Source organism: Varroa destructor, unplaced genomic scaffold, assembly GCF_002443255.2.
Source record: "Varroa destructor unplaced genomic scaffold, Vdes_3.0 BEIS01000006.1, whole genome shotgun sequence".
Lineage (NCBI taxonomy): Eukaryota > Metazoa > Arthropoda > Arachnida > Mesostigmata > Varroidae > Varroa > Varroa destructor.
In genome coordinates this window covers 31741128-31754544 of record NW_019211459.1, presented here as the reverse complement: position 1 = coordinate 31754544, position 13417 = coordinate 31741128, and the positions used below count along the sequence as shown (strand labels likewise).

At 43.3% G+C, this 13417-nt stretch overlaps 1 protein-coding gene across 2 annotated transcripts in view; it reads right to left on the bottom strand.

The window, feature by feature from the left end:
• LOC111252659 (irregular chiasm C-roughest protein-like) overlaps positions 1-13417 on the bottom strand; it is a 160561-nt gene that overhangs the window by 54394 nt on the left and 92750 nt on the right. For both annotated transcript variants that reach the window (XM_022810905.2, XM_022810904.2), the window contains exon 2: positions 725-862. In XM_022810905.2, coding sequence (XP_022666640.1) covers positions 725-862 — 138 coding nt within the window. The remainder of the gene's footprint in view (positions 1-724; positions 863-13417) is intronic.

Sequence of the window (13417 nt, the reverse complement as noted above, 5' to 3'; positions counted from 1 at the left end):
TATATATGGAGAACATAAGAAAGGGAAAAGAAAGCGGAGATTACTAGCGTGCATGTAGCGTGCTGTGGACGTGATTGTGATATGTGAATGGAACATGTCGGCATGCAGTCTTAATGGTGTAGGAATGTAAGGGTCACATCTGCGCACTGGACTATACCGCCTCCATTTGCTTGGACCAAGAGGAATTACTCCATTAATGGACCCCGTTGAATCCAGTTGCTTAGAAGTGGCTAAATTGACAAAAACAAAACCCTAGTTGACGCGATATTTACTAGTACGAATATGCCATAAGAGAAAGATAGATAATTTCTTGGAGATTTGTTTTGGCCTGAAAGTAGGCGAAATTCAGTCAGCCCAATTTTTCTTCGCCTAGCTTTAGCTATTAAACATTGGCAGCAGCAGCAGCAGCAGTAGCAGTCATCGTTAAAAAGTAAGTGGTAATAAAATGTTTTTAGTTGATGCGCTCCTACATATGTTTACATTCGCAGTTATTCAAACACTAACGGTTATCTGATAGAATCGCTAGGAAGTAAATCATGAATGTACTTTACTGAGGCTGAGCAGGAGAATCGAATACAAGGAGGTCAAGCAGGGTGTACAGACACAATGTTTCATTTACCCAGGACAATCAGTTACGCTGCTACTAATACGATAGAACTCAATTGATCGGAACTACATGAGCGTCGCGTTTTGATCGTACAATTTTGACTGACAATAAACTTACCCACAACACGACGATTTTTCAACCAAACACATTCTCCTTTTCGACTACGGACACGGCACGTAAGCCGAACACTCTGGAGAGGATTCGCTTCTGTATCAGCGGGCTCTGCGTCGAACTCCTGCACGCCCGAGGCAGTATCTGGAACCATTGGGATAAGAAAAACATGTTACTTACAACATGAATTTACGTAGTTTAATTTCTGATAATCTTGCTTAGCTAAATTAACTAAACATTATTTTTAACATGTGCGTAAAATCTTAATCTATTAGAAATGATTCTGACACAGGCAATCGACCATATTGATTTCTGTGTAAACAAACGTTTGTATTCAGATAAGATTCCCGTCTGTTACAGAAATTTCGGCTTTGTTAATAAAGTAAATGTATCTGCAAATGACCCAGCTATAAATGGTGGTTAAAACGGGTTAGTATATTGGAACCTACAGACTTAAAATTGTTCTGCAAAGTAGCTAATGTTCCTCAGCTAACAGCGATAACGTAAATTACATCATTTTGACTGTTCTAGATTTTAATCCTCGTACGTTTTTTCACGCGAAGATTGCCGTGTTGAGGACACAACGGCGCGGTGACTTGTACGGCTAAAGTACTGGCTAAAAAGGTCAGGGGTCACTGGTTCAAAGCCTTTCAATGGCATATATTAGACGATAAGTGTGCGACTCATCATATTCTTATTATATTATTCGTAATTTTAAGAAACTGCTCTAGATAGCAGTAGACCATGATGCATCTGAACGTGTAACGTATGTCGGGCTAGTTTGTGTAGTAGAGAATTCAGACGTTCTATAGAACCTCAAGTATGTATCTGTATGCAGAATACATTTGAAGAACATCGAAGAAATTTCCGATTTTATAACTTCAACGAGCGTTTCCAACGTCGGGGAATGCTGCTGTCGCGGTTACGTATTGAGGAGACGGGCTAACGTAGTACAATTTAGCGGGCCGTGCTTTGGCCCCGAGCTTCGGGCGGCTTCCTGCTGCTGATGCCGTTCCGGCGGGCGGTTTCGCCAGTTGTCCCGGAGGTCGTCGCCACCGCAGAAACTTGTCAAAGTAATCCATCTCAGAGACACGGTTGCCCTGCACACAACTATGCCAATATGTCGATAAAATGCAGAAACAGGTCTGCTAAGCAGGCCAGCCGGACCCAATAAGGTGGTTCTCGTTGAAAGAAGCCAGAAATGAAAAATGAAGCTAGCCGAACACTAGGAGGCAGAGATGAAGCACGGAAGCCCGAAGAGTACAGACAAAGATAAGTTAGCTGCTTCGGGCCGAACCTTGCCGCGGCCATAGCGTGTTGCTCTCCGCTTCTTCCCCCTCCACCCTTACCCCACCTTCCTTTTAACTTCGCGTCCGACCCGGTTTCTACTTCTAGGAGCCTACAAGATGCGCGCCAATGCTCCTTACTACCAGCCGGCTCGCTGTCCGGATTTTAATATCATGACCAAGGACCCAATTGAACCGTGGAACGAAAGATTCACTGCCGTGAAAACGCAGGCAGCCCCCAGTGACGGCATACCACTTTTAACAGCGATTCTCCGATATTCGCATATGGCAATCCTTCGATTGAATAGACACTGGAAAAAGAACGTAGCACCGGTGAATAAGGTAAAAATCGCGCATGACCGCACAAACGTCAACGTCAACCTTTTTAGCTGCGGGCATCCGTAGAAAACGGATAATCGGTCATTTGGGGGACGATCATTGCGTCCGTATTCAATGCTGTGAATGAGCTGTGACGGAGACTTTAAATGATGCGGATTGTCATGTATGTAATTCAATTTTAACTACTTTTCTTAGCCAGATGTGTCTATATCAAACGCAGCTCGTTATAGATGCACCTGACCAATAAGAGTCTATTGTGATGTTTGGGAAACGGACTCGAAACTTCGGTGTTCGACCATGGTTGTGCCATAGTTTCAGCGTATCAGAAGGCTTTCTTCTTCTTTTCCGAGGAAAAAAGGCAACACTAGCACCACTTCTGTATTATACTTAACACAAATCGCTGATCCTTCTTACTTTCTGTGTGAACACATCTATTAACGTTTGATTTGTATGCTAACGAAAAAATAACAAAATATACGCCAAACTGTGTGTTAGAGTCCTTGCCAGATCACATTAAGAATTTAACAGGTGAAGATGTTAAAACAGAACCATATGTTGTCCTATATGTTAATGTTTGCAGTGCTTGATCCACAAGGACGTTTACCTCAAAACAGACTATAATTACAGTTCCACCTGGACAGAATAAATTAATGGGAGGGCAGTGCAGTGATGCTATGAATTACCATGGTCCTTTAATCGGCATTCAATGATAGAGTGATATCAAACGTATAGGACGATTAAGCTGTTGATTAAATATTGCTCTGCCTCAGTTCTGACGTGCCTCGCGTTGTGTAATGTATGTAGAAGCACCCTCAAAAATGATTCCTGATGTCCCTAAAAAAATTCGATTGAGCGCCTAATGTATTGTTTGTAGATCTGTATCCACCAGCTATAAGTATACGATACAAGTATTTGTGCTGTTAATATGCGCATGAACTTTTTATCTGACGATATTGGATCTCGACCTGGTGGCCTAGACGGCCAGACCTTCGTTGAAAGAGACTGAGAAACGCTGTTTCGAGTTCTGGTACTACAGAACCTGCGTGAATGAACAAAGCAATTATATCGAACCTCGGATCTCAGATGCACAACGATCTACAGTACGACGAAATCTCAGACGATATTCCAGCTTTTTTAATCAACACAAACTGATAACATTTTCATCGGATCTTGCCACTTACTTGATATAAGACCTGACAGCTGACCCGCACTGAGATAAAGGACTGACAATGCAGGGATTAGTTTGCCAGTATTTTTCGAAGAAAGGTCACAAAGGACATAGGTCAAGAAAACTGCAGACTAAGGAAAACAGCGATCTTATATCATACCCGTTTTATCGGACTGAAATTTTATTTGAACGCTGGACGATTTTTAATGCTCGAGTTCGCCCAACACTTATATATGGCGACATCAGTGTGTGCTGTCATGAATTTGCTTAAGTTCGCGCATTCTGTTCCACGGTGAAAGCTTCTATATATGCGATTGGACCATAGGAATATACTTTTTGGCGTCAGCTTATGGGCGACCCAGCCACCACTTTTACGGTAGGTTTGTACTCGACAGTCATGTCAAGGTAAAGCTAGAGAGGAGCCGGGCAAATTGGTAGAAAAAAAGGGCATAATGGGAGGGGGCGGACCATGGTCCTCTTTCGTAAGTCTCATGCAGCACGTATTCGACGCTGCGTCTAGAAAACTTTTCCAATTTTCTAGCGGACTTAAGACAGAAATCGTCATTGCTATGAACGGAAAATATCCATTGAAGTTGTTTAGAGGACTAATATAAGATTAAACCAAAATAGTTATATTTAACATAAAATCCATTGCAACCGATAGATAGCCACGTTTTATTAAAAAAAAAAACAATAATAGCTGACCATGTACAGTGAGCTGCATGAAATCCTAGCCTTTTTACATTTGATTTCAACAGCCCGTATCGTACCCAAGAGCTTTAGGAGACTTTGTACGGAAGTAGAATTCGAAATTAGACGCATGCCAGCCATTTGGAGTTTCGGACGCGTCCATGGTTGCTTAATAGTTCTGGTTAGACTTATTGCTTTCGCTTCGATCCTCTTATTTTTTGTGAGTTCCTCCAAAGACGCCTATGTCTTCTGCGAGCCAGAAAGACGGGCTTGCCGCATATCAGAGCAACTTCAGTAATCTCGGTCGGACGATCCAGCTCGTGGTTAGGTGAAACATTGTATGAGTAGCCAGGGGATCAAGGCAAATTTCACACCATTCCAACGGAGAGAAAGACGAAGGCAGCGAAACGAAACAACCCGAATGGGGAAACAAAAAAAACTTGGGTCACGAAGGAGAAGCGAAATACTTGACTACGAAAACGGCCTCTGTCAAACATGTGGCAACTGCAGGGCCCACTGCGCCCATACACTGGCTTCAAATTGCACGCCAATTTGGGCGTTGGCCCATTCGCCCCTTCATCATGCTAGAGTCCAGAGGAAAATTTTGGATTGACCCTACAACCCCCGTTAAAATGAAATTACATGTTATTCTTCATGGCGTAAACTACAGCTGACATCACAGTGGCAGGAAAAACTTTTCTTTTTGTTTTCTATGCATTTTTCTGTACGCCACAATTTATAACCGTTCTGGCAAATCTTTTCACATCATGAAAAAATTGCTATTCAATTATAAATTTATTAGTTTTATCAACTTACTGAAATAAGTGGGGTAAATCTAAATCTATTCAGCGGAGTGTTTGCTGCCCCTGTTTACATTCATGACCTTCAATTTTAGCCGGCCAAATCTCGAAACATATAACACCAGAGCTGGCTGTCGTCTCCGATGTAAATATAACCGTAGAGTCTTCGAACGAATTGAGGAGGGGCATTTTGAAATTGCCTGTTATCGTTTTGCAGTCCAGCGTAGATCAAAATAGGTACGTAATAGAAACAAATACGTTACTACAGCACATCTTGGCCTTGATGAAATGTTGACTAGCATTGTATCAATTGGCACACTCGACCGCCACACCGTTGACAGACATCAACAATACGCGGACCTCGCACCCAAGACAATGGCGTCCATACGCTATATAAGAAACAATGCCCCTCATCTGTAAGTGCATACGTTCGTTGCAAAATGGCGAAGTTCCTGATCGAAACAAATTTTTTTTCGATTTTCTTCTCCGGCACTGCGACTCCACAATTCGCTGCAATAATTCCGCAGACTTTCGAAAAAAAAATAATACTAACCAACGTTTGGCTTGGCTTGCCTTGTGATTTTTCGCTATACGTATAGTATATGTAATCCACTGACCTGGTCACGCAATTTCGAATCTATCGATACCAGGCTGTTTCTCAAAAAACAAAAGCGATTCTCGATCATTTGCCATCATTTACAAGTCCAGATCCAGTCAACTTTTGAACTCTTCCATTGAATCATTGGATAGCTTTACGTTTGTCGTCCTTGCTGTCTTTATATATTCTATAGTCCTTCATTTCAGCAGTGCAGCGGCCACAGCCACTGCAGCGCCGAAGCATTCTCAATCGTACCTGTCGAGACCTATGTACGCGGTCTTACTGCTATACATTGCACCTCGTCCATTGATGGCAACAGACTATAGCAGCTTGTAAAAGCTAAAATCTAGCAGCTCCAAGTAATGAGATTGTTGGTATTTTCTCACAGAGGCTCCTTTGCCGGGTACCGTATCCCGCTACTTGTTCGTTCTCCTCTTGGCAACACCATCAGCTAGCTTCCACCGCACCCCTTGCATTTTACCTTCCCTGTCTTATTCTAAGCAACGATTCCTGCTGTGGAGCAGGGGTGGCACCACCGCAACAGCGGTCGCCGCCAATTCGCACCCCAATTAAGTATTTCATACCTGTGCGAAACGTTTGCGTTTTCCTACAGACAGCCGCGAAAGAACGCAACGAGACTAACTGGTGCAGGACTGGGCGGGACCCAGTTTCGTTCACATCGACGGCTATCTATCTATTTCTGCTTGTGCTGCTGGGTGTCCCTATATTTGTCCGTGTTCGTTTGATCAAAGCCCTGTTGCGTCAGTGGTAACTAGCGAACCAATGGATGGCTAGTGAAAAGCTGTGTCCGTAAAGAAAGGGTGTTTGAGTGCGGCGTTCCACTGGTGCTAGTAACGGCGCGGCCACAACGGCCGCCGGGTAATAATAAGGTCCAACGCTTTTGTTGCTAGGTTAGTTTTTCGCACGCGTAACAATCTTCCGTTAGTTGTATGCACGTTTCATTGCACTGAACGCAGCTCTTGTCGGTGGCGGCGTACGGTCCGCTATTAGTTTACATCTAGGTAGTGCCGAACAAACAAGCTATCTGAGAGACGCAAGCACCTCCCCAGCTGAGGAACGAATCTTTTTTTCATCTCAAACGGCAACAATAGTAATGATCATTGAGTAGTAATATTTGAATTGGGCGAACGGCAAGCGGAAAAACAACGGCAGACGTTCCGCTGTCAGCATCGGCTACATAGATCGAAACGCGTTATGTATATGTTTTATTCTGTAGAATGGCGCGCTGCAAAACTAGAAGGGTCCATTCAGATACAGGCTAGAAAACATAGATGAGCTATTATGAAAGTGGTTGCTAGCTCAAAGACGTTCCCGATATGTGTTGGATACTATAGATGAATACATATGATTTATTTTATTAAAACTAGGTCAAAAACTAGGTTAGCTTTGTCCGTTTTGTATTCTATTTAAGGCGACGAGCATTAGGGGGAAAGACGCACACCGCCTTTGCCGCCGATGAACTTTTGCCAAAAATTATCCTTTGTTTTTTCATTGAATACACAACGTGTTTCGAAATCGAACCGTACGTAGACATACCAAATGCCAGACAAAGCGGTGTGGTTTGACGTTCACAAAACCGACCCAGCGAACTCAGGGAAGCGAACAAAGTTGGCGCGGAAAGTTACCGTCCCCATCTGGCAAGCGTCGTTACAATAAAGGTCTAGCTTTCTGATTAATTTATTGCGTATGTTTAGGTGGCAACAATCAGTTTTTTTCAAAATTAAATAACATTTTCAGTATACCTACATAAACCTTTGAATCCATCTTAGGCAGTGTTCTACCAGACTGTATTGCGCTCTTAAAACGGTGGCAAAAATTACATGCCAACACGTTCGCATTGGTAAACACATTTATTGATCGAACTAAAAGCTTGTGTTAACTGGAAGAAAATATAGGTTTTAGGGAGGGCTTACTTAGAACTCGTCATTTGGGCAATAATTCCGTCTGTTACTTGTAATACACAAAGTTCATCTCAATGCACTGACTGCACATCAGGGCGTCTGTGATCATCTCCTTCACAAATGGTCGAGCTTGCTCTGCAGATTTTAGAAAAAGAATAGACGGATCTTTTGTTATATGATCTCTATGCATCGTTAAACGCCAAGCACACGAGTGAACTGCGTCCCTGAACTGGGTGACTCGAGTCCCCCTGTTCGAAGGCAGACGTGCCCTTATTCTAGCCCTCTCCGCGCCACCCACTCAAGAATCGTGCGGTGCTAGCGCTAAGTACTAGACAACCCGTATAACAATAAGTCCTAGATATGTTTCCTTTTTTCCCCATCTCTTTCGTTCTCAGTCTGACAAGGTATTTCTGACGCCGTCATCGGATGTGCTTTCTATCATCTAGTAGCCTTTAGTCCGACTATTTGTGACGTTGCTACCGTTGTTGCTCCTTCTGCTGCCATTGCTGTCAAGCCGTACTGCGGCGAGCTGCCTCGCTCAGTACCAACCTGCTAAGCTTCTCCGAGATTTTTGAGCAGACATTAATTCTTTTTCTCTGGCCGATGTTACAATTCTGAGGCTACCGCAGTCCCCCATCGCTCATTGTCATACGCTGATACCCGAGTGCAAGTAGTATCTCCAGCACCGCCTGCGTCGGCTGTTTCGAACTAGCTATTTATCTACCTGTTTCCTTTTAATGAAAGTCGTTTACGTCATCCTTGACATTCTGGTCGTCAAGCGCCACCGCGAACACTCGCTGACGTTACCTTTCCTGTAGCAATGGTTCTGTCCAGGACATTGCGGAAACGTCGACGAAATGAAAAGTTGTCAGCCAAGAGCCTGCAGGAAAGTGTAAAAAAACGATATTTTCGAAGCTGCTAAGCTACGACACGAGAGGAAGACAGTGTGCCATCGCCCAGCTTGTCGTTTGTCTTTTGCACGGATCCGGGTCTGTATCTGCATCGAACACATGGAGGAAGCAAAAGAAGGAGAGCTCAAGATAGCAAGAAGAAAAACGGATTTCGAGGGGTTTCAGGGAGCTGCGACCGATTCATTTCTAGCGATTCCCATCAGCACCCATCTCGCGGTAGCTTCCTCCAGCCTCACATTTTTCGAGACGACGCCACTCTCCGAGTGCCAGCCTCGCTTTGCACGCGCGTCTTGATCGGAGACACTCCTCGGTTTCGGATTTTCGGTTAAACAAGCTCCTCAATATCCTAAGGAAGGAAGACGTGCCAGTCGCTCGAGTGTGGCTCGCCGAAGAAGTGTTTTCCTTTAACCAGCAGTTTCTGTCCATGTTGGCAGTTTTTTTTTTTCAACTCTCATGTTCTCTTTTTACTTCAGCAAACTAGATGCGAGACTAAAGTTAGAAAAATGCGACCTTAGTCAACTTTCTCGACATGTTTGTTGAGGCACTTCTCGTTTTCGCTGGTTGTTTGTACCAGTAGCACCTCCCTGCTGTACGCGTCCACGGTTTCCGCAGGTACAACTTCCGCACCATTGAAAAAATAAAAAAAGCATTCGTTATGGTACGAGTTCTTCTAACATTATATGTGCAAAGAATACTATCCTCCAGTTGACTCGTTATCTACGTAATTTACATTCTAGCTAGCGCTCAGGAAGCTGGCCAGCTATTATACTTTAGGTTTGTTCCCCATTCACATATGAACGAGGCGCTCAAGACAAATTCATCATACTGCATACAACATGGCCAGTACTGGGGCGGTGATGGCAAGTTTACCGCTGCTGCTGGCTGTCGTCCAACATCAGCAGACGAGCCACAGGGTCTATGGATAAAGCGACGGCAAAAGCGGCTCCATCCGGCATTCGAACCTGCGCATATATGCATGTGTTATACACATTAAGGAACACGAAAATTAGGTTTTCCAGACTAGGTTCCTATTTCTAAGGTCGCTGCTCCTGCTGACGGTCCGCTGTACAAACGGTTTCAAGTGGCCGATTCTGTAGGCACTTGCCATCGAAATGTCACGTCACTTAGCGCTAACCATAGGCCCAGTGGCAAATACAGGCACACAGTAGCAGGCACACTGACACGTAAGCGTTAACTGTCCTTCGCCAGCTACGGGAATCGCTAACGGTTTGACTGTCATTGGTTTCTTAGCGTGGCACTTTTCATCTTCACGGGGCATGCGTGCTCCTAGCTGCCGCTCCTATAAACAACGTTTTGGCCGGTGAGGGCAATTGACACTCAGCGTCCGCAGAAGCTTGTCGTTTTATGCGCCCGGTACGTCACTTATTATCATGATGTAATAGTACTATAAGAATGACATCTAAAGCAGTCCCGCCAGCTTCCTGCGGAGTAATAACTCACAAACAGCCATTGGATTACAACTGCTGTCGTCACTGCTTTCTGAATGCGTTACGCCGTGCATGAAAAAACTGCCACGGATACATTTAGTAGAAAAAGAAAAAAGAGATTTGAAGCTCTATAATTTGTTTCTAGTTGCTATGGGCACACACACACACGTACACGTCAGCCATTGATCTTAGTCATATATATATATATATATAGATAGTGGGAGCGATATATTAAGACACGCATAGTGTCGTCAACGGATCAATATGAGGATGTCCATCTATAGTAGACAGAAGATCTCTAAATTCGTATTGTACTGTTTATACATACTGTTCGTCCATTGTGTCAATTACGTAACGTTAATTGAATCTTTGACTTTTATGAAGGACGACGTAGGATGCGATTTCTATATGCGATTTAATGGTACATCAAGTGGTCTAACCTTTTTTGGCATTCAAAAACACCTTATCCGCTAGAGTTTTGCGGTGACTTTTCTATTCCCATTGTAAATTCCGTCCGTCATCTCGTATCTTCTTCAATTTTGCACTAATAGAGGATACTCCGACTTCGTGTAATTTGTCATTGTTGACAGCAAATCCCCATATTTTTTCTGTTGTGGCCTGCTCAGGCAACAACTTAAACTAACTCTGTCTTATTTTCAGAAAATTTCACATCTGCCTTTCCGTGTCGAACACAAGATAATAGATTCGCTGAAAGAGTGCCAAAGGCTACAACATACTAATATATAGCAGTAATTTTTGAATCCGATCTGAGGTCTGCCTCTACCAACAAACAAGCAATAGATAGATGAGAGAAGAACAACCACATCACCAGTGCCAAGTGATGATATATCGAGTTATCATTAGGTTGAAATGCGTCTGTCCTAATTAGTTGCTGAGTAACGATAAAACAAACGCGGAAAAATTACATCGAACACAAAAACGCAAAACGATTTATGGCCTAGAAAAGAACCTGCCTCTCTGTCATGCGTCTTCAATCTATCGCTGTTCCTCGAAGGACGCCGCGGTTTGGGATTATTATGATAGACGAAAGACTCGCAAGGAAAGTAGTACTAGTTCGTCAGGTAGTCGGCGTCCGTGCGGGTCCGCCGGCCGGTCACCTAGGCCACGAAACTACAAGGCTGTCGAGGACACAAAAAAATGAATCGTGCTTTGTTTCTAATTAATGTGCTTAGCTCTCTTCCGAAAGCAGGGTAAGTGGCCATTGTTCATTCGTTCTACTGCCGCTTCGCAAGTGACTGCCTGCGTAGTGCAGACGAAGCTAACGCTTTAGAATCGTATCGGTGTTAAGGTGTAAACTGGGAGTAGCACTCTTCGACCATTTCGGTGAAATCTGGTCCGAGTTCATTTTAGTTTCTAACTGAAGCTACCATGTCGTCTGCTTTGTCGGCCGTTGAGAATTTCAGTGTCATAAATATTTACGTTTAGCCAACCTGCAGTTCAGCTAAAGAGATCCTACTCAAACTATTATTTATAGACCATTTGTTGCCTCCGATAACAGACGGAAGAAGACAGTTAGTAAATAGATGGACTGACATCCCTATAATACTATTTTTACACTCATGATAATTAATAAGCCATTATTGTACAAAAACAAACCAAAAATAAACTTCCAGTCGGGAAAAATCTGTAGTTGAAAAGGCTGATCGCCAATTAATGTATATGTTTACGCCTGAATCAGATTCAACCTCGGCGAAAACGTCTCTGTATTCTATTCCGTATAATTCAGAAGATACTTGCTTAAAGAATAAGAACGGATAATTGCAACACGAAAGATCGATGACGACCCGCTGTATACTAAGCCTTTCTGAGAAGCGGGACTATTAAATCTATCTTTCCAATTCAGTTTCTGTAATTTCTACTTTGAGTAAGATTTTCACTTTTAACTTTGAAACATCTTTTTCTAGCTAATTCTAAAATTTTATGTCCCGTTTGTCCTACTGTAAACATAACGACGTAGTTTTTTTAAGAGCATTTCGGATACACTCGCCTAAACAGGGAAACGGTTCCCGTCATATGACCGGCAAGAAGTCGGTCACAGACATAAACATATAGATAACAAATAGACACGTAATAGCGTGATGTAACTTTCAGAAAAATCCATAATCGCCACATACACTGAAACAGATATATGAACTATGCATGCGTATGGATAGTACCTTCAAATGCGATCCTAGTGATAACTACTTAGCCTTCCGCCTCGCTTCGTTTGTTGCTAAAAGAAAATACGCTCGTCAGCGATTGATAACAATACATCATTATAAGCTAGATTCAGTCAATTTGCTTCGTTTTAACTCTATATTTTATTAATTGTTTTGTTACAAACAATGGTGGCGCTTTATACAACAAACACCGCAAGATTCTTCACCAAGGATGGGAATAGGTGCGTGCTAACACATGGCAACTTGTATTGTCCTGTAGAAAAAGAAAAAAGATGACAATGATGATGGTAAAACTTGAGACAAACAATATACACCCTGAGCATGGGAGAACTTCTTGACAAGACATTCCGGGAAAGGGGAGAGAGAGAGAGAGAGAGAGAGAGAGAGAGAGAATTAGCAAAGTCTCTGCTGTCGCAATTATGACACTATAGCGTTCTGCTAGCGCCGTCAACGTCGTGACAAATTGTTGATTTTCGACCGCGGTTGCTTTTTTACACGAAAAGGGATTGACCTGTCTTGCTCCGCCCTCGGTACATGACGGTACAGACATCGTACTAGCGCTTTAGTACTAACACTATTGCTATCTTTACCGTCGTTACCATCACCGCTAACGTTAGCCTAGGCAGGAAAGGCCTTAAGGCTTTGCTGATACGGCTTCGGCCGCCGCTGTCAAAGACCCTTTCTCCATTCGACATACTTGAGTGCACCGCGTGAATAACTATATGTACGATATATGTAGCGTAACGGAGGCACTAGAGACGCCCTTTGAAGAATTACCTGAGTAAATTTTTGACTAACACTACTGGTTGAGATATCTAAGGATAAATGAAATAGTAAAAAATGTTCGATATCAATATGCTTTGATCAAAACAACCAGGGGGTAGTTCCTTCGTCGCTGCTTGTTTAAAACAGTTGGTTTAATTACACCAATAACGATATCCACGTTATTGTGCCTCGTAATAAAAAACAAAGCCTCTAACGATTCACGGTCGACCCATTAAAATCTACAAATCGGATTGCGTCTCCTGAATACTAACAGCACACAGATTACATGTCGATTAACGACATCTTGCAGCGAAACTTCTCTCCTGTCAGAAGCCTCAAATGCATAGGACCGCGCGCGACGGGAGACTACAACTACAGCAGGAACGAGCCAGTAAGACTGTTCAGTCGCCCTTCGTCGTCGCTGCGTCTGCCATGCCCTGTGTATAATGCTATCTTCTTTATGGTTTAGATCCGGTCCCCTCAAGTTGCCCGCGCCGGGCCGGCGCGCTCGCCCGTCCTACTTCACGTCAACGTCATTTTCTCGTCACGATCACCGCCTGTATTGAATTGACTGTGCCATTTCAAAGCATTG